The sequence below is a fragment of the Pleurodeles waltl genome, chromosome 4_2 (genome assembly GCF_031143425.1).
Source record: "Pleurodeles waltl isolate 20211129_DDA chromosome 4_2, aPleWal1.hap1.20221129, whole genome shotgun sequence".
In the NCBI taxonomy this organism is placed as follows: Eukaryota; Metazoa; Chordata; class Amphibia; order Caudata; family Salamandridae; genus Pleurodeles; species Pleurodeles waltl.
Genome location: NC_090443.1, coordinates 1,035,783,422 through 1,035,810,764, shown reverse-complemented (window position 1 = coordinate 1,035,810,764; position 27,343 = coordinate 1,035,783,422). Strand labels below are relative to the sequence as shown.

Sequence of the window (27,343 nt, the reverse complement as noted above, 5' to 3'; positions counted from 1 at the left end):
TTCAGTGGTGCTTGACTTGAAGGGCCCTGTTCAGCGGTTCTTGAGACGGCGGTACCCTGTTCAGCGGTTCTTGACTTGAAGGACCCTGTTCAGCGGTTCTTGAGACAGCGGTGCCCTGTTCAGCGGTTCTTGACTTGAAGGGCCCTGTTCAGCGGTGCTTGAGACGGCGGTGCCCTGTTCAGCGGTTCTTGACTTGAAGGGCCCTGTTCAGCGGTGCTTGACTTGAAGTGCCCTGTTCAGCGGTTCTTGACTTGAAGGGCCCTGTTCAGCGGTTCTTGACTTGAAGGGCCCTGTTCAGCGGTTCTTGACTTGAAGGGCCCTGTTCAGTGGTGCTTGACTTGAAGGGCCCTGTTCAGTGGTGCTTGACTTGAAGGGCCCTGTTCAGCGGTGCTTGACTTGAAGGGCCCTGTTCAGCGGTGCTTGACTTGAAGGGCCCTGTTCAGCGGTTCTTGAGACGGCGGTGCCCTGTTCAGCGGTTCTTGACTTGAAGGGCCCTGTTCAGCGGTGCTTGAGACGGCGGTGCCCTGTTCAGCGGTTCTTGACTTGAAGGGCCCTGTTCAGCGGTGCTTGACTTGAAGGGCCCTGTTCAGCGGTTCTTGAGACGGCGGTGCCCAGTTCAGACGTTCTTGACTTGAAGGGCCCTGTTCAGCGGTTCTTGACTTGAAGGGTGCTGTTCAGCGGTGCTTGACTTGAAGGGCCCTGTTCAGCGGTGCTTGACGTGTGTCCAGGTCACCAGATCCGGCCATTACATGGATTTCACTTGCCACCTGACATGTGGCTGCCGGGCCCTTCGTGCACCTCTGTCTTCTCGCTTGCGGGGCCCTCCTGTGCTGCCGTCCCGGGCCCGTGGGTGTCCTCCTGCACACCTGGAATGGGGCTGGTGGGGCCCTCCTGGGCAGCTCGCCTGCTGTCGGACTTGTCGGGCGTGCTGCCCTTGCCACCCTTCCCTGCTCGTCTGTGGCCCTTTCCTCCCTTTGGCGGTGTGCCAGGTGGCACCCCACTCCCTGACGGTGCCAGGGTAGTGCTTTTGGAGCCTGCTGTCTTTGGCCTGTCGCGCCGGGCACTGGCTTTCTTGGCTTTTTTTCAGGGGGTGGGCTGGCCGTCTCTTTACTCCTAGCCAAAGTAGCTGGCCTTGAAGGTGGTGGACTCCAAAATCCTTGGACTATTGTCTTTGTAGGTCCAGGTTTTGTGGTGGCTGAGGTGCTGATTGGAGTCGTATGAGATGGAGGGGGTGGGTCAGTTGTTGGAAAGAGGTCAAGGTTGGAAAGGAAAATCAGTTTAGAAAGACAGGGACGGGTAGTTGTAGTGGGTATGGGAGTGGAGGAAGAGGATGTGGTTGTAGGAGAGTGAAGTCTGGTGTCTTTGGGTGCAGGTGCTTCTGCTGGAGGCTGTCGTGAGGTGGATGGCTGCCTGCGTTTGTGTGGTTTGGAAGAGGGGGTGACAGACACACTGGGAGAGGACACAGGGGACGTGTAAATGGTAGTGGGGGTGGTGACTGCACGTGTGCGGAGTGTTCTGGTGGGTGTGCTGGTGATGGACGTAGTGGCTGAAGATGTAGTGCATGCAAGTGTGAGTGGAGACGTCACAGGGAGGGAGGAGGGAGACGAGGAGGAGGGGGACACAGAGGAGGCAGTGGCTGTTGGCATGTCTGCATGTGGATGTTGCTTGGGTGAATGCTTGTGTGATGTGTGGTGCTTATGTCTGGATGAGCTTCCCTTGGGTGTTGAGGTGTGTGCAGGCTGGTCTGTAGGTGTGTCTGGGATAGGCAGAGGTACAGGGGAGTGGGACTGGGTTGAGGAAGTTGGAGGAGGGAGGCAGGAGACAGGGACAATGGCTGCCGTCAGTGCTGAGGCCAGAGCGTTGAACGATCGCTGATGGGCAGCCTGACCCGAATGAATGCCCTCCAGGTATGCATTACTCCGGTGCACCTCCCTTTCTAAACCCTGGATGGCATTCAAAAGGGTAGACTGCCCAACAATGAGCGTCCTCAGGAGGTCAATGACCTCCTCACTGAGGGCAGCAGGGGTAACTGGGGCAGGGCCTGAGGTGCCTGGGGCGAAGGAGATGCCCACCTTCCTGGGTGAGCGGGCACGGGGCGAAGGCTGAGGGGCTGCTGGGAGGGCGGAGCTGGTGCGCTGGGTGGCGGCTGTACCTGTTGTTGCGGTGGGCACGGATGTTGCCGCCAGCACAAGGGAGCTCCCTTCCGAGGACGTGTCTGTGTCGCTGGTGTCACCACGTGTCCCCGCTGTGGAGCTCCCCTCGCCCTCCATCTCACTGGTGAAATCCGAGTCAGTTGCATGGCCCTCCATGGCCATGTGAGATGCAGCTCCCTCGTGCTCCGATGCCACTTCTCCTCCGTCTGATGATGCTAATGCACACATGAACAGGAAGACCACCAAAAAAGGGGGGGGTGGAGAAACAAAGACATGTTGAGTGCATGCATTGGCGACACCGTTGGCGGAGAGGACAGACACAGAAGCCCCCTGCACTACGCCGCGCACTTGGGGTACACTACTCAATCCGTGGGACATGGCCTACAAGCCTATGGACGACAACTCCACACATAGGTGACACTAGCTGTACTAGGCAACCTACTGTGGTGGGGGGCGGGGGCACAGGGCCATGCCTACCGGAGGGGCCTAGCCTACAGAAATCGCCCTGGCCTAGGGATACCCACAGCCCTCCTCCCCCACCCAGACACCTCCAATGTGTGCAAAATCAGCAGAATGTGCTTGTACTCACCCCCTTGTGTCTGCTGTGATGTCCTCACGCGCCCATCCAAATCGGGGTAGGCCACCGCCAGGATCCGGGACATCAGGGGGGTCATGGTACGACTGGCACCCCTCCTACGTTGGGAGGCCATCCCCACCAGAGCCTCCGCGGTCTTCCTGCTCCCGCGGCGAATGTCCTCCCACCTCTTCCGGCAGTGGGTGCCCCGTCTGTTGTGGACCCCCAGGGTCCGGACGTCCTTGGCGATGGCACGCCAAATGTCGATTTTCTGATGGGCGCTGACCTATGTGACATGTACAGGGGGAGAAAATAAAAAATCATCACCTTCTGCATGCTCGATGTGAGTGGCCCCCCCATCCCCACCCTTGCCATGTGGCACATGCTCTCATCTGTCGTTTGATGCATGACTCATTCGCTCCCCTCCCCACCATCTTTCATTCACCCCACTCAACCCAGGCATTGGCCACAAAGCATGGTCCCAGTGTACTTACCTGTTGGTCTGGAGGACCGTAGAGTAGCGCATACTGGGGGAGGACCCCATCCACGAGTTTCTCCAATTCTTCAGAAGTGAAGGCAGGGGCCCTTTCCCCAGTCGCAGCAGCCATTGTCTCTTCCAGACCGAGGTCACAGCAGCACTTGCAGTATAGGTCCTCTCCTGTGGATGATCAGGTATCGAGTGATTAAGCAGATAGAAAATGGCGGTCACGCCCGCGGCAGTGCGTACCGTGGCGGGGCGTACTGCGACCGCCGGCGCACATCGTCATTGGCTTCTGAAACCCATAGGGTTCAATGTTAACCAATGCTGCTATGCGCCGCGGTCTTCGACCGCCTACCGCCACGGTGTGCCACGCCAGCGCATTGACCTCACATCCTACTGTCGCACTTCACAGGTCAGGCAGCCGCCATTTCAAGGGCCCCCATATCTTTATTTCTACTGCGTCACACATGCCTAGGCCTTGCATCAACACTCATACAAGGCATTCAATGCATTGAGAATCGTGTACTGTGCAAGCTGTGGGAACGTACCTGTGGGTTGATTGACTCTGTGCTCCATGTTGTCCTTCCTAGGCACCGTCCGCTGGGACTTGCGAGGAGATGGAGGAATCTTCCCGTGTACAGACCGCTGGTGGACCTGTCGACAATGGAAGAAAGACATGTCATACTGACATACAGGCTTGACAGAGCCACTATACAGGAACTGTGTGCCCAGCTGGAGCCAGACCTGATGTCACCCATCCGCCAACCCACAGGGATCCCCCCTCTAGTGCAGGTTCTGTCAGTACTCCATTTTTTGGCAAGTGGGTCATTTCAAACAACAGTGGCCATTTCATCAGGGATGTCTCAGCCTATGTTTTCCAAGGTGTTGTCTGCCCTGCTGAAATACATGCAGAGCTACATTGTTTTCCCTGAGGTGGGCGATTTGGCTACAGTGAAGGGTGATTTCTATGCGCTTGGACATATTCCCAACATCATTGGTGCAATTGATGGGACACATGTTGCTTTGGTCCCCCCCAGCCCGAGTGAACAGGTGTACAGGAACAGAAGAAGTTATCATTCCATGAATGTCCAGGTGGTCTGTTTGGCTGACCAGTACATCTCCCATGTAAATGCCAAGTTCCCTGGGTCAGTGCATGACGCGTACATCATGCGAAATAGCAGCATCCCTTACGTGATGGAACTACTTCAGAGACACCGTGTGTGGCTAATTGGTGACTCTGGTTACCCCAACCTGTCATGGCTACTGACCCCAGTGAGGAATCCCAGGACAAGGGCAGAGGAACGGTACAATGAGGCCCATGGGCGTACTAGGAGGGTGATCGAGCGGACCTTCGGCCTCCTGAAGGCCAGGCTTAGGTGCCTCCATATGACAGGTGGATCCCTAATGTACTCACCAAAGAAGGTGTGCCATATCATTGTGGCCCACTGTATGCTTCACAACCTGGCTTTGCGACGCCAGGTGCCTTTCCTGCAGGAGGATGGTCCAGATGGTGGTGTTGTGGCAGCTGTGGAGCCTGCGGAGAGTGAAGAGGAGGAAGACGAAGAGGACGACACAGACAACAGGGACACAGTAACACAGCAGTATTTTCAATGACATACAGGTAAGAATCCACACCGGCATTTTACATTTTCTTAAAGTCTCCTGCCTCTCTACTGTCTGAGTTTCCCCCCAGTGTATGTTAACTGAGTTGTGACTTTCCCTTCCAATTTCAGAGATGTGGGCCCCACTCCGTGACCTCTGCTTTGTTTCCCCATGGACTACAGCTGTGTGACAGTGGTATGTTGTCATCACAATGTAACTGGACATTTTGGCACGGTTCTGTGTAATACATTTGTTCAAAAATACAGGCAGACTCCAGATTATTTTTGTGCAATAAGTGTGTTCATTAAAGTGCTAAATTTTGGGTAATGGTTGCAATTCGGTGATGGGTGATGGTGGAGGAATGTCCATGGCAGAGTCCAGATTTTCAGTCTCACAGGTGCATTGTCCATATGCCTGTGGAAGGTGGAGCAGGGGCAGTTTAAGGTTGGACAGGGTGACAATGTGGGACAGTGGGATGACAATCAGGGGGTATCCTTTCTTGGTGGGGGTCTTGGCATCCTACTCTATCTTCTTCCTAGATCTCAGGCCCGCTTGCGGGGTGGTACTCCTTCTGCAGGGGGTGGGGTTCTGGTGGCCTGTTGTTCTTGTGTCGGGGCCTCCTGTCCACTAGCGCCGGCGGAGGTGGTAGCCTGTTCTTGGTCCATGCTAGTGACAAGGGCCCTTTGTGGTGCCACATGGTCCCGCAATGTGCTGACAATCTGATTGAGAGCCACAACGATGGTGCCCATTGCGGAACTGATGTTTCTGAGTTCTTCCCTGAACCCCATAAACTGTTCCTCCTGCAGTACCTGGATCTCCTGGAACCTGGCCAGGACCGTCGCCATCGTCTCCTGGGAGTGGTGGTATGCTCCCATGATGGAGGATAGGGCCTCGTGGAGAGTGGGTTCCCTGGGCCTGTCCCCCCCCTGTCGCACAGTAGCCCTCCCAGTTCCCCTGTTTCCCTGGGCCTCTGTCCCCTGGACCGTGTGCCCACTACCACTGCCCCCAGGTCCCTGTTGTTGTTGGGGTGGTGGGTTAACCTGGGTGCCCTGTAGTGGTGGACACACCGCTGATTGACGTGTCCTGGAGACAGAGGCATGGGCCCGCTGGGTGGGTGCTGTGCTGGTGTTCCCAGAGGGGGGTAAGTCTGCTGTGGCTGTCTGAGGGGAACCGACTGTCCCAAGGTCCCCGATGGGCCGGGCTGGTCATCTGGGTCCAGGGAGACAGAGCTGCTGTCATCACTGTGGGCCTCTTCTGGGGGTGGAATGGACATTTCTGGACCCTCCTGGGCGGTGTCGTGGCGTTCGGGTCCTGCAGGGGTATAAGAGTATGGTTATTGCTTCTGTGTGTGCCATAGCGTGCAATGGGTGGCTGCCCGTGTACCCCAGTGCTGGCATTCCCTTGTGGGGGCTGTTGTGACAGTGGTTTGGAGGGGGATGGGTATGTGCAGTGGGCATGCTTAGGTGATGGGGGTCCATGGTTTGTGGTCGCATGCAGGGCTTGGTGTTGGGATGGGTGGGTTGTGATGGTGAGACATTAGCAAGGAGGATGTGTGATGGGGGTGGAGGGGGAGGGTGGGGGTATGATTTGGCATGCCGGTGGGTGGGGGGGATGAAGTAGTTGAGATTAGATTTACCAGAGTCCATTCCTCCGCCTACTCCTGCGAGGCCCTCAGGATGCAGGATCGCCAAGACCTGTTCCTCCCATGTTGTAAATTCTGGGGGTTGAGGTGGGGGTCCGCCGCCAGTCTTCTGCACCGCGATGTTGTGTCTTGATACCATGGAACGCACCTTCCCCCGTAGGTCGTTCCACCGCTTCCTGATGTCGTCCCCATTTCGTGGATGCTGACCTACAGCGTTGACCCTGTCCACTATTCTTTGCCATAGCTCCATCTTCCTGGCAATGGTGGTGTGCTGCACCTGTGTCCCGAAGAGCTGGGGCTCTACCCGAACTATTTCCTCCACCATGACCCTGAGTTCAGCGTCTGAAAACCTGGGGTGTCTTTGGGGTGCCATGGGGTGGTGTGGATGAGGTGTGGGGTGGTGTTTGTGGTGATGAGTGTTGTGAGTGTGGTGGTGTGTGGTGTTTTGTGCGTGGATGTTGTGTGAGTGATGGTGTAATGTGCCTGTGAATGCTCTGTACTAGCTGGTGGTGTCTCTCCCTGGCCTTAGTCAATAAATGGTGGTCGTAGGGATTTGTCGGTGATGTGTGTTTTATATTGTGTTGGGTGTGTGGGAGTGGCGTTTGTATGTGTATCAGGTGTGTGTATTTCAAAATGTCCAATGTGGCAGTGTTTTGGAGCTGTGTGTGTATTTTGACCGCGGCGGTGTGTACTGCCAATGGAATACCGCGGTTGAAAGACCGCCGCGTGGATTGGTGGGTCGGAATGGAATGGGCGTATTTCTGTTGGCGTGACGGTGGAGGTTTGGTCATTGCCAGTTTTTCACTGGCCGTTGGTGTGGCGGACTTTTGTGGATGTCGGGTTTTTGGCGGTTTGCCTGTTGCGGGTCAGAATGACCGTGGCGGTTTCCCGCGGCCGCTGCAGTGTTATGGCGGTCTTCTGACCGGCAGTAAGCGCCTTTTACCGCCGAGGTCAGAATGACCCCCTTAGTCTGTCTAAACGGGCAGCAGTGTTGCGCTCCCAGCGCCGTGCTTGTGCCCTATCGGCCACCATTTCCCTGACCAAGTTGTCTATGGAAGAGGTCAGGTTAGCCATGTGAGCGTTCATTGAAGTGAACTGGTTGTCCACATTTGCAAACCTCTGCGTGAGTGTGTTCTGCAGTCTGGTAAGGTTATGTTCATTAAGCCCATATGTCTATTTTGCAGCCGGTGACTCTGCAGTAAGGATGCCTCCAGTCCCAACAATTGCTCATCGGTGACATCCTCCCTACGTGCTGACTGCATTGGGCTCTGTCGTCTACAAACCGAGCCTGCTGATCTCTGTGGTCGACTCTCCCTAGGCATTGGCCCTGGTGTCACATTGGCTGCCTCTAAACCCAGATCAGGATCGTCCATGTCCTCTGGTGCTGATTGGACAGGTGGTGTTGTCCTGCACTCCCCTGCGGTGTCTGTGGCAGCCTCCTCTTGTGTGTCAGTGCCTTGTTCCTCTACCTGCACAGTGGCGCTGTTGGTGGGTCGTTGTGGGAGACCTGTGGGACACAGGGGAAACACTGTCAGTGCCTCACATATGTTTGATGCCTCAGAATAAACATTTCTCTATATTTGGACTACTGTACTACATTGCCCATAATGCACTGTTCTATAGGTTGCAAAACTGGAAATGGAGCTAATCTGGAGGTGCATGCTTATGTGTACTGTGATTGTGTGCATGATGCATAGGCTGGTGTAAATACGTTAACTTCGGTACTTGCTTTTGGATGTTCCTGGTGCTGAACTGTCTAGGTCTCCGATGCCAAGTACTGCCTCCGGCTCCAGAGTGGTCTCCACCATGGTTTCGATGGCTGTAGGGGGTGGTACAGTAGATGGCCCTCCTCCAGTGCCATGCATCTCCCTCATGCGCTTTGCCACCCTTTCCTTGGTCCTGGAGCGAAGGTCATACCACCTTTTGCGGACCTCATCCAGTGTGAGGTGGCTGACTCCGATGGCATTGATTTTGTTGAGGATGTCCTGCCAGATTTTTTTCTTGTGGCTGTCAGGGACACTCATTGCTGCCTTTCCAAATAACTCATTGTGGTGCAGGCAGCACTCCTCTGTGAGCACCTCCAACTCCTTCTCTGAAAACTTTAGTTTTCTTTTTCTGCCAGCACTGGGTGTCTCCTTCTCCTGTGTAGCCATTGTTGCTGCAGGTCCTCTCACCTGGGTGTGACTCTGCAGTTTGGGCTTGGTGGGCTGCTCCCTGTTCCATGGGGTTACCTTCTGGTTCAGATGTCATCACTTAGAACCAGGAAGTGGGTTTTTCAACAGTTTAATTTGCACCTGCGTGCAATTTGCAAGTCAGTCGCAAATTGCGACACCGGACCACACCCTTGTGCAATTTGCGACCTCGCTAAATGCAAGGTCGCAAATTGTGGTGTGCCGCCACACCGAATCACTATTTGGTATAGTGATTTTTCCTGGCATATCGTTTTGCGAGTCGGAAGTAGCGAGTTGCATGGAGTCGCTATTTCCGACTCGCTATTTTTTGGGTTCCTACATTTAGCCCAAAGTGCTTTATCCTAAAATTACACTGTGTGCTCGGAAGGTGGAACAGGTTACTTGGCTCCACCAATAAAAACTCATTTCATATATTTGAATGGACATTCATTAAGGATTGCTTCTAGCAGCTGCCCTTTGGATCCATACACTTCACACATTTTCAAGATCTTTCAATCAAATTGACATCTATTGTAGTCAGAAACCTAATAACTCTTTAAAAACTTTCTCAGAGATCTCTAAGAAGGCATACACTCACTACCAGTGAACAACAACTTGAACCCTCAAGAACCCAACAACTACAGACCAGTCTACAAAGTACCTTTCCTTAGGAAACATGGAAAGACAAGCCATTCATCCAAACTATTTCACTGAAGAAAACAAACTCCTATCAGACTGGCAAACAGAATTCTGCCCAGAGAGAGGAGATGAAATCTGCCCTAATCACAATTTGGGATGACCTCAAAAACACAGTCAACAAAAATGGTGTTGCTACATTACTATTGGACCTTTCAGTAGCTTTTGACACAGTACACCAGGACACATTACTTCTTAGACTAAAAGAAACTAGTATAAAAGGTATCACGCTTAAGTGTATTTTCTTCTACGTAAACAACAGATCATACCAGATTCACGCTCCATCTTTCTCTTCATATCCTTATTGTGTAAACTAGAGGTCCACAAGTATCTATCATCTCACCTCTACTCTTTCACATATACATGAAACCATTACAAAATTTTCTCAAAACCTATTACTAAATCTTATCAACAGTTTCCAACTCGTCTGCTACAATTGTGCAGATGACACACAGATAAATCTCAGCTCTGAAAACCTTAAGGGTCTAGGAACACCAAAACTTCACTCCTGACTCACAGTCGTTGAACAATGGATGAAGTGTAATCACCTCAAGCTGAATGTTTCAAAAACTGAAAAACCTGCAGTGATAGGAAAAACTATAACCCATTATCTTTCTGGCCAGATGGAATGGGACCCCTACCAAAAAATAGCCACAAGTGTGAAAAATCCCCCAATTTTCTCTGATTCCAACGTTCCATAAATACTCAAATGGACAGGCTGCTGTGCAAGTCTACCTTCCACACAAAGAAAACATTTAGAGGTATAATTCCACGTCTTGGATTTCTTGAAAAAGTAAAAGCAACAACATCACTCAACTTCTCAAAGCTATGCTAACGAACTATACCACAGCAATCAACTTTCAACTATCAGAAAGCTACATAGAATCCAAAATCCAACAACAAGACTACTTCTAAATGTAATATAACAACATATGGCTCTCAAATCCTGAAGGTTCGACACTGAATCCCAAAAGAAAGAAGATCATCTTTCAAACTACTGTGCATCACTCACAGAGCTATTAATGGCTAGGGATAAAAATTAATTCAAGCAAAAATCACAAAATATTCTCAACCCATGGGCGTGTGCTCTTAGTATATATTTATAATGAATAATTCAGTTATTAAATTCTTATGTGTTATTGCTTCGCAGTTAATAATGCTTTGAGGCCATGGGAAAGATGGCAGAGCTACACTTCGGCCTAAGTCTTGTATGAGTGAATGAGCACTATACGTGTCCCTGAGTATGAGTGCTTGAATGTTTATTATGTATCATGTTTTTGTTCTGTGTGTGTGTCCACGCCATTGGCCCAAATGCGAGTGTACCTGTCTGCATACTTTCCTCTGTGCTGGTATGTGTTTGTACTTATAAATCGGTCTGTGTTTTAGCCTATGTGAGTGACTGCGTATGAACAATCTGTCTTTCTCAGGATTTGTTGATGGTGAGACTCGTGAGCATTTCCGCATCCTTTTGCAAACTTTTGTTTTATTGTATCATTGTCAAGCATTGGCAAACATGAGTACTACTGTTGCACTGTGAAACTTAGGATAACGTTTAGGGGATTGTACGAATTAAACAGAAATATGTATTACTTCAAGCTGATCGAAACGTGACAAATACCTATATGTGTCTATTTATATATTTATATATTAACTGAAAAACCCCAAAGGTTAAAGTGTGGTTAAAGTTAGATATTAGATTTGTCAGTTATAGTTCAGTGACCTAACTATAACATGCTTCACTGCTTATGTATTACAACACTTATTACATGTTAAATGACATCATTGATTACGTCACTGATGACATCTCAAATGAAATCATTGGTGACTTCACTGATGATATCCCTGCTCCTCAAGTTACTCTATAAACGTCTAGATCATTTTAGAAAACAAAGAAGGTGGCCATTAAATGACCCACAAAGATATACAGCATAGATGACAGCATGTATGTGTACATATCCAAAATTGAACTAGTATATTGCTGAAGTCAAGTTGGATTCAGTATAGTAAATGTTATATGGTGCACAGTTTAACTACCAGTAAACTTTTAAGAGCAAACAGTACTTAATTTAAACAAGCTAGAGACTTAGTGCAGCTAGTATAAGCTGCAGATGTACGTTACAAATAGGTTGTGGCTTAAGTCCAAATCCTGTTGCCAAAATATGTAAGAACAACTAAAGCTTATCCTTACAATATGTAATGCAGATTTGGAAAGCATACTGTCACCCAGTGAGGGTATCCTGGCACTGAGCAGGTGTGAGCCAAACCAAGGGCTTTGTGGCGTAACTTGAAAAGCCAGGTCTTCAGCTTTTTGTGAAATTCAAGAATTGATACGGAGGCTTTTATGTGTAGTGGCAGGCCTTTTTACCCTTCAGAGTGATGTAGGAGAAGTATCGGTCTCCAACTTTGGTTTTCCATATGCCTGGGATGTGTGCAAGTAGAAGTCTAGACTAGAGCAGGTGTCTGGAACGTTTGTGAAAGCGGATGCAGTTGTTGAGCTGTGCTTGGCCAGTGTTATGTAGTGTCTTGAAAATGTGGGTGATGAGTTTGGATTGTTCTCTTTTGTGTTTGGGGAGCCAGTGGAGCTCCTTCAGGTGTGGTGTGATGTGAGTGCAGTGTGGGAGGTTGAAAGTGTTTCTGGCTGCCAAAATCTGAATGGTCTGTAGCCTTCTGGTGATTTTTTATGTTGATCCTTCATAGAGGGTGCTATAGTTCAACTTGCTTGGGACCAGGGAGTATGTGATGGTTTATGGGGTGCTGATTGGGAAACATTTGAAAACCTTCCTCAGCTTCTTCAGGGTATGGAAGCATGAGCAATGACGGCGTTGACTTCAGCGATCATGTCAAATTTGGGGTCAGCGATTATCTTGAGGTTTTTGATGTGGTGGTTGGAGTGCGTATTGGTCCTAGCTATGATGGCCATCAGGCAGAGTTCCACAGTGAAGTGATCTTCCTGAAGAACACAATTTTGGTCTTACCTGTGTTTAGCATAAGATAGTTGATCTTCATCCAGTGGTCGATTGAGTCATGCAGGCACTGAACTTGATCCGGGTACTGGGTGTCTTCTCTGTGAGGGAGAGAATGTGTTGTGTGTCATCAACGTAGGAGAAGATGTTGATGTTGTGAGAGTGGATGATACTGGCTTGAGAGAACATGTATGTCAGACTCACGGAGGATCCTTGTAGGAATTTGCAGATGAGGTCACGGGCATCCAAGGTGTATGATGCCAGACTGTCCTTCTAGTCAGTTAGGGGCAGATCCATCGTAGTGAGTGTCCTTGGATTCTACTGTCATGTAGGTGTTGGATTAGGATAGGATGGGACTATGTTAAATCTGCAGAAAGGTCCAGGAGGATGAGGACGGCTGTGTCTCCTCTGTACAGAATCATGTGGATGTCATCCATGTTGGCGGTTAGGGCAGTTTCTGTACTGTGGTTGGGTCTGAAACCAGACTGAGTGGTGCAGAGGAGTTGGTGGGTGTTGGGGGATTTGAAGTGACATCTGTTGATGATTTTCTCTATCACCTTTGCAGGATTGGTAGAAGGGAGATTGGTCTTTTGTGGAGACAGTTTCTTCAGGGGTGATGATGGGCCTTGTGGTTAGCTTGTGGTTCTTTGCATAAGATACAGAGGTGTTTGCAGAGATTTGTCTGGTCCGTTTGCTTGCTGAAGTTTCTCTAAATAGCAGCAACTTTTTTGCTGAAGAATTGGGAGAGCTTGTTGCAGAGGCCCTGCGAGGGGTGATTAAGTTGGAGACAGCCGCTGGTGAGTTCATATCCTTCTCAATGGGGAATAGTTCTTTGTTTGTGTTGTTGCTGGCATTGATATGGTCCATGAGAGCAGAGTGTTGGATGGTCTTGATCATTCCGTGGTAGCATCTCAGGGTGGATTTGAGCATGCTCCTGTGTGTATTGTCCTGGCTCATTCTCCATTTGTGCTTCAGTTCTTCACAGTGGCATTTAATAAGTCTGCATTCCTCCATGTACCAACTGTCCTGGGGTATAGACCTTGTTGTATTGCTGTTTTTTTAGGGCGACCAGGGAGTCAGAGCAAGAGGCCATTGGTGTGTTCGGGACGGTGGGTCAGCAGTGTTCCAGCCCTTGCCAGTGATTCTGTTCCTGTTTTGATGGGCTGGTCTGAGTGTAATGCATGTGCGTTGGACCAGGATGGAGGTCTAGAAGTGGATGATGATGTGGTCTGTCCTGGAGACTGATGTTGGTTCATCTACCCTCATGTTGTCAAAGGTGGTGAAAATTGGGTCCAGGAGATGTCCAACGATGTGGGTAGGTCCCTTTACTCATTGGGTTAGGGCCAGGCTTCCAAAATCTTCAATGAGTGCTTTTGTGTTGGGGTCGGCGTAATCTTCCAGATGGAAGTTCAAGTCTCTGAGCAGGATGTAATTGCCAGGGATGAGAGGTGCAACATAGTCTGTGATGGTGTTGGTGAAGTTGGTGCACGGTTTCGGTAGTCTGTAGATGAGAAATGAGAGTGCAGCTTTTACTTGGAGCTTGAATAACAGGTGTTCCATGTTGGAGGTTGTGCAGCTGATGGGGTTGTTGTGAAGGATGGCATTTTTGACCTCCTGACTTGTGAAGTTTGTTGTGCCTGGCACCTTATACCTGGGGAGGATGGCTGTGGTGATGCAGGGTACACACAGGATTCAGTGGGGAAAAGTAGGTCCGGGTGTTATTGTGCAGCAGATCTCAGATCTCTGTGGCATGTTTAGTTAGAGAGAGCAGGTGTTGAGTAGCACGCATGCACGTGAAAAGTGCTGTGTTGGTGGTTGCAGGACTGTGTGAGTGCAAAAGAGTGTGGTTTTGAGTGCTGTCGGTGCGGGTGAGGGTAAGAGCATGAAAACTTACAGGAGAACAATCCCTTGGTGTTGTGTGGTGTGATGAGGCAGCAGCCTGAGGAGCAGTAGGCAGGTTTGAGGGCACAGAGGGTTTTAGCTGGGTACCAGACGGAGGAAGTAGACAAATAGATGATAGCTGTGCAAATAGATGATATGAAATCCAGTGATGTTACTTCCTGTGCAGTGAATGACGGGAAATCCAGTGATGCCACTTAATGTGTAGGTATGAGTCCTTCTGCTTGGCTTCTTCTGCTAAAGACAGTTTTGGCAGGAAATCAGTGATGTCATTTCCTTTGTGGATGGCTAATTGGAAATCCTATGATGTCACTTCCTGTACAGATGGATAGTGGAAATACATTATTCACCTACTGATTTCTGTGCACATTTCTGTGCACGTGCTGACGTTAAAGAGTTGCCATGTAATGCTAGTGACAATTTTTACATAAACTGGAGATTTTGTAAGGTGCAGATATTTATTTCCAGAACTTCAATGATAACTCGGAAACATTCTACATTGTTTAAGAATGTATAATGTATAGGTGACTTACTTAAGAATGGTTTAAGGAGGAGTAAGACTGTAAGCGTTGCACTAATGTTGTGTGCTGTTCTAATCGTTTCATGAATATGCATAAGGTATTTATACAAACTGCTAAAGATTGTGCATAGGATCTGGGTGTTGTGCATGCCTTACCAGTGGCTACTGCATAGATGTGAAGCTGTTGACATTAAATTCTATGTCTGATGAGGCGCTTAACAGGTACTTCTTGTTAAGGTAAATAATCACCAAACACACTGTCAAATTGTAGTCAAGGTTTAATAAATTGCTGATCCCATTAATGTCTACAGAAACATTACTGACGCAATTCATAAATGTAGCTTTCACTTCTAAGCGATTTCCACGTATAAGTTTACTTTTAACTAACTACTCGCATTAATGTCTACAGAGACATTATGGGGGTTATTACAACTTTGGAGGAGGTGTTAATCCGTCCCAAAAGTGACGGTAAAGTTAGGGATATACCACCAGCCGTATTACGAGTCCATTATATCCTATGGAACTCGTAATACGGCTGGTGGTATATCTGTCACTTTTGGGACGGATTAACACCTCCTCCAAAGTTATAATAACCCCCTATATTACTTACCTGAATAACGGTAAAAAAAACAGTATATCTACTAAATGTGGGTGATTTCATAGATATACTTCATGGTGGGTGTGCATGTTGCAAAAGATTACACCCTTTCGCACTACAGAAGTTATAGTAAATTGGGTCTAGATGTACCTCGTTAAATACCTTCCAGTATGAAAAGTGTATAACAAACTGTCACAATGTCATGAGTGATGCAAAAGGTGTGCATGGCAGGGGCACACATTTTAGCTACTTCAGCAAACTATAACTGGCAAGTTTCATTGTGTTTTTTGGTTATAAATGTTAGTTTTGAATACATTTCAAAACCTAATTATAACATCACTTTAACCTTTTTTCAGTTGATTTTTGTTTTTGTCTTAAACTATTAACACAACACCCCAACTGTGCATTGCTTTTGACTACGTGCTGCTGGTGGGTTGACTCAGGCTCACACCTAGCGGGTTGCCAATCCACAAGCCTGCCCTCCTTATTCAGCTTGCTACCCCCGCCGCCCTCCTGCCTGCCCTTGCTGCCTCCCTCCTGCCCTCCGTGTACAGCTTGCTGCACCTGCACCCCTCCCATCTGTGCTCCACTCTCCATCTGCGAGCAGCTAACCTCTCCCACCTGCCCTTCATGGTCAGCTTGCTGCTCCTGCCCATGCTGACTAACTCTCAGCGGTCAGCTTGCTGCCCCAGCCCCCTCCCATCATCCCTACAGTCTGGGCGTGTGTGCCCTTGCTCCTTCCTTTCTGTCCTCCGTGGTCCGTTGCACTGCCTCTGCTGGCTCACCCTCCATAGTCAACTTGCTGCTCCTGTCTTTCTCACCCTCCCCGGGCCATGTGTTTTCCAGCTGCTGCCCCTGCCCCTTCCTGCCTTCTCTCTGTGATCATCTCGCTGCCCCTAGCTGCTACCTCTGGCTTCCGTTCTCTGTGTGTATACCCCTACCACCCTCTCTCCATGATTCTCAAATGTTCAACTTGCTGCTCCTGCCCCTGGCACCAGCAAAGTTCTGCCCCTTGTTGTGATGTTATTTTAGCATTTACAATGGCACATTGTTTTAGTTTGGACCTGAGGTCAGTGCCCACTAGCCTAGTTACAAGTCATTTTTAGTCCTCCTATTATTTTAACAAAGCTTCATTATAGTGGAGATGTTTTATTATGTTTATTAGTTGCCCTTCATTGCAGAATTTGTTATTCATTCCTTCACATGCATTTTCATCCTGTGCTTAACCCAAGGCTGCTCACAATAGTTTACCGTGTATTGACAGTACAAAGAGTACAGTGTCTACCCTGCACAGAAACATATGTGTTGTCACATCTGGGCAGTTCTTAGAATATCAGATGTTTCATTATAAAACACCACAATGCCCCCACCACCTTAGAGGGGACATTCCAGTCAGCTAGCCATCTCATGCTGCACATTGTCGTTTCAGTTTCTGCTGAAACTCTGCATCTTCTCTCCCTCCATGTGGGAGGACACCAAGCAGACCAACAGACCTCTTCTCTACCTATCGCATAGGTATGGGAATTGGGTTTCTTTCCAGGGACTAGACTGGCAGATTGGGGCTAACACTGCTATTGCTTTCATGTAGAATCTTAGTAGTGCAGGTAGGGATTTTAAAATCACTATTTTGACAGTATGATAGGACTTTTCCTCTGTTTCACTTTTCTAGTCACTGCGCTAATAGTGTTTTATTTAATTATCCTGATAATCACAATTCATGTCTTTTTACATAGAATGCAGTTGCTTCAAGACAATGCATTGAACCAAATCCTGCTTCTGTTTGTCTTTGCATGTATGAGGCATGTATAACCGAGAGAAAGGGGTAGCTCCCTTTCCCTATGAGTTCCCTGAGGAGTCTTAGAGTGTCATGCGACAGGCTCCCACAAATCCCCTTTACTCCTAGGTTCTAGTGAGGTGCTGCTAGCTAGCCAAAAGGGTTAGGCCGACAGCTGTCACACGGTGTGGTTTGAGACTCATTTCCCTATGCCTGGTGGTGCTGCTGCCCAAAATGCAGAAGTCTCGTTCCTACAACGAGAGTCCCACGGCACCCTGACCTCACCCTTTCCATCCATTATCTGTCTCTGCACCTGGCCTCTGCTTCCAGCCCTCTGTGCTCAGCTTACTGCCCCTGCTAGCCTGACCTCCGTAGCCAGCTTGCTCCACCAGCCCCTGCCCCTTTCCCCAGACCCTCTTTTATCCATCTGCACGCCCTTGCCCTCTCACCCTGTCCTCCATGGTCCACTGTACTGCCCCTGCCAGGCTTGCCCTCTAATGTCAGCTTGTTGCCCCCTCCCCGGTGCCCTCTGTTCTCAATTTGCGTGCCCCACCCCATCCCTCTTGTCCTCGGTGGCCCATTGTGCTACCCCTTCTCGTGTCAGTCTGCCCTCCTTGGTCAGCATGCTGCCCCTACACACCTCACACCTTCCCTCTGTTCACCATCTGCAAGTCTACACCCTCCAACCTGCCCTGCATGGTCACCTTGCTACCTCTGCCCATGCTGGCATGTCCTTTGTGATCAGACCCTTCCTTCATGTGCATGGTCCAGCCCTCTCCCTCAGCTTCGTTGTGCATTGTGCTGCAACTGCCCACACCGGCCTACCCAGCATGGTCTGTGTGTTACCTCTGCCCCCTGCCCTTTCCTGTCCATGTGAGTGTCCCTGCATCCTCCCTCCTTTCCTCCACAGTCTGGTGTGTTCCACTGCCCTTCCACCTGCCTGTCTTTATGTTTGCTTACTAGAGAACTGAGCATAATTTCCATGTAAAAAAAAAAATCCTCATTTTGTGGACACCTAAAGGAAATGCTTTAGGTGTTACAGCTTTGTTTCCATCAAGATTCCAGCAGAGGATCAGCATTTTGTACTGCGTAAAATCACCTTTGAATACTTCACAGTTCCTAAAATCAGTACAATATCACCAACAAATGATTTTTTTTGTGTGACTAAAATCTGTTAGCCTGTGTATGTGCTTTTGAATGTGACCCTCAAAAACTGCCATTCACTACAATGCATTTCAGTGTGGACCATGACCCAAGACCTGTAATGGCTGCCACAACAAGTTTTCTATGTTGTGACCAGCCAATTAAGGGGAGGTCCTTTTGGGACCCCATATTCCTTGAGGTTGGGGTGTGTTCAGGCTACCCCCTATATATTTTTATAACCTTGTACCCGAGTCTTGTAATGCCTGCCACAACATATTGATCAGGTTGTGGGCAGCCAATCAGGATTTACTACTACCCTTTACAATGGCCAATCAGTACATATCTGGACATCAACAGTCCAGACAGCTATACCTATTTTTTAACATATTCATGATCATTTTGAACACCTCTTTAAATGCAAATTTCTCAAAAATGGCTGAATGGTGTACCAGATAACAAAAAGCATGCTGCTTTCTGAATAAAATTCTAACTTTCTGCCAAATGGGTGCAATTCCATTCAGCCATTTTTAGGTCAAGCCTAGGCAGCGCACATGCGCTGTCTCTTTGAAACATGTGGTAATCACTCTTTTCACTTATATTGGCTTTTTAGTGGTAACTTGGATTGCCCTTCCAAAAGGGTTTATTTCTAGTGGGTAATCTTTTATCCATGTCTCTCCTTATGTCGCTTGTTAATGCCCAGGGAGCAGGGACTAACTGCTGGTATTGTTCCACCGGTGTGTTTAAGTGTTTGTTCTCTGGAACTATTTGTTTTTCTTTCCTGCTCATGTTTGTTGTACGTGAGCAAATGTTTTCTTTCAGTCTCTCTGCTTCGAGCTCTGTCACTTGGGGTATGTGTGTCTGCCCCAGCACAGCACCTTCACAAGTCTTCCCACCCCCTCCCACAACATTGCTTGCCCGCCCCACTACCCCTCCCAGGTTGCAGCCTGCCCGTCTCAAATCGCTCCGTTGCTTCTTGTTTTAATGCACTTCGACACCATCTCAAGTTCATAATAGCGAGAGAAAGCAAAAGTAAGTGGCATCTGGTTTGAGGGCATATCGCCGGCATAGGATTATCAACCCTTGTTGGATTTGAGGGCACAGTTGTGTGCCACTCCTCACCAAGTGTATCTTATATCCCACACGTCTCAACATTTCAGTTCATCACACTCCAAGGCAGGCAGCATTGCATTTATGTCTTTATTTAGAAAAAAAAACAGTGAGTGCTGTCCAGGAGCAGCAGACGAGACGATGCTCCGGGCAATGGGCAGCTGTGTTTGAAAACTGGTCTGTGCTTGGCTGAGGCAGCAAGTGAAGGTTACAGCATTTCCAGCCCCCCCTCCTTCGTCAACTCCTCCTGAACCGTGCCTTCTATTGAGCCCCTGGCTCCCTATTCTGCAGCGTCCTTGTTAAGCACAACAAAGGCAAGGTCATGCTGGGGGCTTCTGATGGGAAATAGCTCAGCCCACTGAGACAATCTGGGCCTGCCCGACAGCCACACACAAGATTCTAAAGAGCAAACCTAGTAGGTACCAACATCTGCAATAATCCATCTCTTCATGTCTCCGGTATTTTAGAAGTGAGCAGGAGTGAGAAAAGGTACATTCAACAAGAAATCACTGGCATAAAGGGGCATGCCTGCATTCCTAAGATAGCAGAGTAGTACAGAGAAGTGGGGGCACTCAGACTGCAAATGCCCTTGCCTCTAAGGGTGCTGCCGTAGAGCAGATGGGCACCCTCCCTGCCATGGCATATGTATGTGCAATACTCCAGCCAACCAGAATTAATGTCTGAGGAAGTGAACCACTTGGGAGCAGCTCTTAGTATAATAAGGCAGCATTATTGGAATTTCATTTTCACAATCACACATGTAATAGTTCTGTTGTAGTTGTGACATGGAGAATAAAGACACTCTGCAGGGGGTTGCATAAAATGGATGACCACCCAGAAGAACTGTAGATAGAAAGATGATTGATTTATTAGTATTTTTTTAGCTCAAACCTATTTTATGTCCTTCTTTGCATGTCTGTGTTTCACCTTCCGTCGCGGACGTGGGTCGTACCGGTCCAAGATGACTGCTCTCCCAGGTTCTTCTGGGACTCTACTCATTGTTGGTTCTCTCTTGCTGAGGTAATAGTGTTCAGGATTTTTGCGTAAACAGACTACAGTTCCCGACATGCTGTGCTGCTACCAGGAAGCCATGGGCATGTGCACTTTGATTACGACCCATGACCAGGAGTTGCACATCAGCACATGTGAGAGGTCAGCGGAAGAAGAGCTGGGAGTAGCAACTGGAGTTCTGTGCCAGGTACAGGCCTGGGAGGCATAAACTGCTTCTCCAGGAGTTATAATGGCATCACTGTCATAACTAATGGGCACCCTGCAGTTTAGTTGCCAGGTGCTGGGCAGTGTGAGGGCATTAAATGACTGGCAGTATTAGAATATCTGTGCAATAGAGACTATGGGCCAGATTTATGCTGGCCGTGCGCCGTTCCAGTGCCACATTAGCGTCATTTTTTTTGTGCCCTAATGTGGTGTTGGAAGGGGAAAAACATTGCACCATATTTACGAAGTGGTGCAATTCATTGCACCACTTTGTAAGCCGTTGCGCCACATTATGCCTGCGCCAGGCACAATGCGTGCACGGGGGTATTCAGGCGCTGGGAAGGCGTAAAAAAGGTGCAAAGGAATCTATGAGATTCCTTTGCACCATTTGTATCGGTATTTTTTAATGCCTGCTTAGTGCAGGCGTTAAAAAAATAAAGAGGCTCCCACTGATTACAATCGGCCTTTGGGTGCTTTGTAGGATTAACATCCAAATTATTTACACAAATCTTGCAAAGCAGCAGACTAGCGTAAAAAATTATGATGCTAGCCACCCTAACTACCTCCATGGTGTGCCATATTTTAAATACAGCGCTACCATGGTGGCGTTAGGGGGGCGCAAAGGGAGCACAAGAAAAGTGGTGCTACACTAGTTGCAGCGCCACTTTTCATAAATCTGCCGCTGTGTGGCTGGCATTGTAAAGGGCATGGCCATATGGAAGGTCACCCATGCCATTCATTGCCAATGCCAAAATTGTAAAAGGGCATTACTTACTGATAGACAAAGTACATTTTACCTTATACTGTGTATGATAGTCAGTTTGGGGTCTTTAATGACTTGATAATGGCAGGGCACCAGTGCCATAGACTACACATGCCAACACTGTCGAAGGATTTTAACGCATGGTGGTAATAGGGCCAGTATATCATAGATGATTTACCACAAACTTTGATATTAGGAGAATGTGCTGCATGGCTAAACACTTATAAGGTCCCAAAGGCGAGACCTGTTGGCTATGCCAATGCTTGTTTTTTTTATCCCTTTCCAACATTTCCTATGGGAATTAATATAGGAAATTTATATTTTGGGACCCCCCTTTTTCTTGCCTCCTCCCTCAAATCAAGAGATCATCACAGAACCTTTTAGGGCATAGCTGAAGTGGATGAACTTTTTGAAAACATTTTATCAAATTCGTCAAACGGAGCCAAAGTGTTTAGCAAAACAAAAAATACTCTCCATATGGAAACTGTGACCTAATGACCTAACTATATCCACAGAGTGGAGACCCTCACTGTGTAATTACCAGGGTAAAGGGCATTATATCTTGTTGTTGGGTCTGGTATACATTTCGTTTTTGTGCTGACTGGATCATCAGAGCCCATAATCTGGGGCAAAGGACGTGCTGGCATTGGTATCTATTATCCGTCATTTTGAGAATTCTTCTTGATATTTCTCTTACCTCCCATAGCAGATGCAGAGTGCAGAGATGCTGGCAGATGTTGGGGAAGGGGTGTTTTACCTCTTTGCATTCAGGTTTATGACAACAGCGCTGTGCTTCTGTGCTCTTTGTTGTGTTTCAGACTCTATCCAGACTAACAGGGCTTTGATAAGGTTTTTGCCTATGTTTATGTAACAAACCCTTGCATCAGGAGATGGTAAAATATTAATGTTTTGCAATCGGAATTCACTCGTACAACATTAATACATATCCTGAGATTCGGAAGAAGGGACACCCTAAATACGCCCTTTCCAAATACAGAATCAGTATTGAGTCGTAAATTCAGATTGTGATTCGGAAAATTGTTACCAAAATGCAATTGGTAATTTGTACATAACAAAAGGCATTTTTCCCATCACAGTACGATTCTGTGAATTGGGTCATTTGTAACCAAAAATGCTTGGTACATCAGGCCCTAAATATCAGTGGGGCCAAAAGCAGTGACTGCTCCTATGATGCTGTATGGAGTGCCACAACTGCTGAAATTCCTAGTAATTTGTTTTCAAAAATTGATCATGAACGCAACCCTTCCTACAGAGTTCAGGTTCACATCCACTTGCTCCACATACAATGGGGGCCAGTATGAAAAAAATGGCAGCGCTACCTTTGATTCCCTGCTGGCCCTGCTTTTAAGATGGGCTGATTTAGAGGACGGGCAACTAGAATGAAACCTCCCAAATTGAGATCTGCAAATCATAGTACCTACGCTTCCAAAGATAATGTCCTCTGGTATCTCTGAACATGCAAAGAGTGATGGGAAGTAATCATGTAAAGTTGGCCACCCTAGGTGTGAACTGTGCCCTTTTCCTTCCAGGCGACAATGCTTTACACTGCATATATCCGGAAGGATCCATTTGGGGTGGTGCTTATCATTGGTCCCTGGAACTACCCCCTAAGTCTTCTACTGATTCCACTTGTCGGGGCCATTGCTGCAGGTGAGTGAATCTGTGATGTGCGGAGTCAAACGACACACCTGCTGACCATGCTCCAGCCCCACCCACTGCTGAAGTACTGCATCCTCTCGTACTGCAAGCACTCTCACTCTCACCCAACAGTCAACCCCCCTAGCAGTACCTCTTCACCATCCCCAAAGCCAAACACTCCTCCATTTTCCCAAAGCTAGAGCTTCTACACTAACCCCCAGCCAGTAATCCCTCACTAACAGACAGCTATGGCTCCTTCGCCATCTCACAGCTAGGGCTCCTCTGTCACCATTCCGCAGCCAGTGCTCCTGTACGAACCCCACAGCAAGCATTTCTACACCATCCCACAGCAAGCAGACTATTCCTACAGCCAGCACTCCTACACCATGTCACTCAGCACTCAAACAGCATCCCACAACAACACTTCTACTTAATCTCCAAAGTTCGTACCCATACATTAATATACAGCCAGTGATTCTTCACAGTCAGTGCAGCCAACTCTCATACACCTTCCCAAAGCCAGACCTACTACATTAACCCAAAGCCAGCACTCCTAAATTCATGCCATTGCCAGCATTTCAAAATTGTTTGACCTGGACCTCTCTGCAGCGTCACTCTCAAACATTTTGCCTTCACCCCTCCTGTTTTGCTGGATTAGTTTTTGTTGGCTTTAGGACTCTGTGCACTTTACCACTGCCAACCATTGCGAAAGTCCTTGTGCTCTCTTCTTTAGGCATAGTAAAATTGGATTAAATCCATTGGTACATTAGATTTATCTATAAGTCCCTAGTAAAGTGGTACTACATGTACCCAGGCCCTGTGAATTCAATGCTACTCGTGGGCCTGCAGCACTTATTGAGCCACCCTCTTAAGTAGCCCTTTAAGTATGTCTCAGGCCTGCTATTGCAGAGTCTGTTCGCAGTTCAAACTGCCATTTCAATCTCATAAAATAAACCTATGCATAAACCTTCTTTTTTAATACATATAAGAAGTGGCGTAACAAAGGCTTCCACAGCACCTGGCCCGAGTGAGCCTGGAGAAGGCCACCTACATGTTTCTTGCAGGCCCCCCGCTACAGTTTTGTTACGCCACTGCATATGTCACACCAGGGTAGGCCCTAAACAGCCCATATGGTAGGGTGAAATGTATTTAAAAGTAGGACATGTACTTTTAAGTTTTACATGTCCTGGTAGTAAAAAGCAAATTCTCAAATTAGTTTTTCCCTACTGCAAGGGACAACTCTGCCATAAGGTAACAATGGGTTACTTTATTGCATTTAATAAGTGATAACTTTTGATTGGGAATGGGTAGAAATGTCATGTTTACACTCAAATAGATTGTAATTTAAAACCATCTTTAATGGTAAAGTCAAATTGTAAGTCACAATGCTGAAAATGCCAATTTTGGAAAGTTGGCATTTTCCTGTCCGAACCATTCGGTACTGGCAACCCATATCTTGGGTCACATAACTAGGTGTAGTTGGCCTTTTTTGCCTTCCTTCCAGACAGCCACACAATAGTGGGACTTAATTTTGGCAGGATGGGCCATCCTGATGTGATGGGAGAAGTGGAGCTTTCACCTACCACACTTGCACTTCAAATCAGCTGCCTCAGCACACACACAAAGAAGTTCACACTAGCCATTTGTGACTACAGAAATCCTGGGACCAGGGAAGGAAGGAAATTCCTGTACCTGATGTGGGGAGAAATCTAGAAGTTTCTCCTACTTCAAAGCTGGTACCGGGTATAAATATTGGACCCATCACACCAATTCTTCAGTACACTACTGGGCCTGTGGATACTAAAGAGGAAGAACTTCCCTGCAGCTAGAGGACTACCCAGCTGCTTGAGGCCTCACCTGCTGCCTGAGAAGGAAGACTGGATCTCCTCCTTTCATCCCAGGCTACCTGATGTGACTCCAGTGGTCAGCTGACTGACCTCCTGTTCATAGCTACAGGAACATAACAAGCTCCAGGGGCCTACCTGCAAAGTCCCATCTCACGTGCTGCATTGCACCTGCAGCTGGACCTGCCTGAGTCCACTGGCCTCTGCTGGAATTCCAGGTCCCGGAGAGGTGCCGCCCAGGTCCTAGACCCTTGGTTGACATAGTTGAGCACCAGGATCTTGCCACCTGTTGTGATTGCCAATGCAAAGCTCCGGTGAATCTGACACATTGCACTACAGCAGTTGCCAGCCATTACAGGCAATATGAGATCTGCACTTCGTGCTACAGCACTGACAACCTTTGCGACGCTCCAGAAACGACTGTCTGAGACACCCGGCTTGCTCTTCGCACTGCAGCAACAAGTTCTGTGTTTCACCCTGACAAGTGCTAAAAGGGCTCACACTCACTTCATCCAACAACCCATTTTCCTACACTAATCATCCGAATGCCATTGCTCCTACACAGTTCCACAGTCAACCCTTCTTCACTATCCTCCTGCCAGTGCTCCGACAACATCTTTGCAGCCGCCATTCTTTCACCTTCCCACAGTCAGCATTCCTAGATCTTCTCTGCACCAGTGATCCTACAAAATCCCACAGGCGTAACTCCTACACCTTCCCAAACCCAAAGCACCTCCACCACTTTATAGCCAGCACTCTAACACCATCCCAAAGCTGCCCTAATTTACATCAACCCATCTTCTTTCATAGATTGCTTTTTTTTTTTTTACTACACCCATCAGAGAAGGAATGCTGAACCCCACTGCCAATATGTGTTATCCAGTATTGGATCTTTCATGAATTCACATGCTTGAATCATCCCCGTCGTCGAAGTGGGAGTCCCACGGTACCTTAGAAAAGCAGTAAGTAAGAATATTCATAGGCTATAATGCTAGCAAATTAAACATATAGCCTATCCCTGTTCTTTTGAAAAAAGAACCAAACTTGACCTATGACCAGCACTCTCTAGAATATTTCCACGAGAGGCTCCTTCCCTCAGATTTTCTACTGCACGTCGTGTGAAGGGAGTCACCCTGAGCTCTGCTCAGTTTTTTCCTGTCAGAACAACTTTCTGTCTCAGAAGATGTCTGATAATTCCAAGAAAGGCCGTTTTCGCCCTTGTAAAATCAGTGGCAAGAAAAGGATCCATGTGGGTGATCCACATAAACATTGTCTGTACTACCTGTATCCCAAACATAAGGTAAAAGACTGCAAAATATGCCGCACCTTCTCTGCTAAACTTCTGAGAGACAGAGAAGGAAGACTTCTAATATGGTTACAGGCAAAATCCTGTACTTCAGGTGACGAGAGTAATTTAGATCCTAAGGCTCAAAAAAGGTCTAGATCTTCTGACCCCGGGCAGGCTAAGGAAGACAGGAAAAACCACAAGGCACACCGTAAAGACCCTTCCAAAACCTTATCAGGGTCAGCCTCCTCCCAGCCATCATCTCCACGTCGCAAGAAGGAGCCCCGTTACCGTTCTCCTTCCTTAGAGCCATCAACATCTAAAAAGGTACCACTTAAATGTAAGTCAACAACAACGCTACTGTAGATGATCATAATGACGACGACTACCACATTTACCGTCGCCACTGTCTCGTCGACGAGATCTTCGTCTACTATGACAACGTCAAAGTCGGCTCTGAAAGCTCCAATCTCATCAACACGGGTGAGTGAGAAAAAACATTCATCGAGAGAGCCGTTGGCAAGATCTCCTGCACTGTTGATGACCCAATTGTCGATGAAGACAATATCAGAAAAGCCTTCATCGCGAAGGCTTTGTTGACGAGGACATCGTCGACGGAAGCAATTCAATCAACATGGATACCGTTGACGACAACACCATAGACGGAACCGTTGACAACACCATTGATGAGACTATAGACAAAAGCCCCACCGACGAGACCATCGTCGACGCCATCAACAACAAAACCATCATCGACAATACCATCATCAACGATGGCACTAACATCTACCACTAAAGGCAATGTTGTCCCCATCTCTGGTCGTTTTCCTGACCTTTAAGCTACAGTCAGGATCACAACACTTTCCAGGTCTACCTTACATCCGGCAGATACATCCACTAGTAAGGTAATAACATTATTACCTAGCCACTTGCCAGACTGGGAAGAGTCTGAGGACGAAGGGCCTTTTGGGGATGCAGAGAGCCCATCATAGTTGCACGTAAAATTCCAGGATGATGACTATGAGTACGAACACCAACAATATCAACCCTGTTATCTGCATCAAAGGCATTACTATGAGTCATTGCAACATCAGCTGAGAGACAGTACAAATGCCTGCTTCTTTAACTCAGGACTTACAGTCCGTGCTCCAATACTATAAAAGGAGGTTTCCAGTTGCAAATGAGTAGCAGCCGCAACAACCTTCCTCCCCGGCTACACCGAGGAACATGCCTCCACCTCCGGCAACACCCAGG

The 27,343-nt window shown here is 48.1% G+C and overlaps 1 protein-coding gene across 1 annotated transcript in view; it reads left to right on the top strand.

The window, feature by feature from the left end:
* The window catches only part of LOC138293661 (aldehyde dehydrogenase family 3 member B1-like), a 346,834-nt gene that overhangs the window by 175,295 nt on the left and 144,196 nt on the right, over positions 1-27,343 (top strand). The window contains exon 4 of the mRNA XM_069232958.1: positions 22,852-22,972. Within this exon, the coding sequence (XP_069089059.1) occupies positions 22,852-22,972 (121 nt within the window). The remainder of the gene's footprint in view (positions 1-22,851; positions 22,973-27,343) is intronic.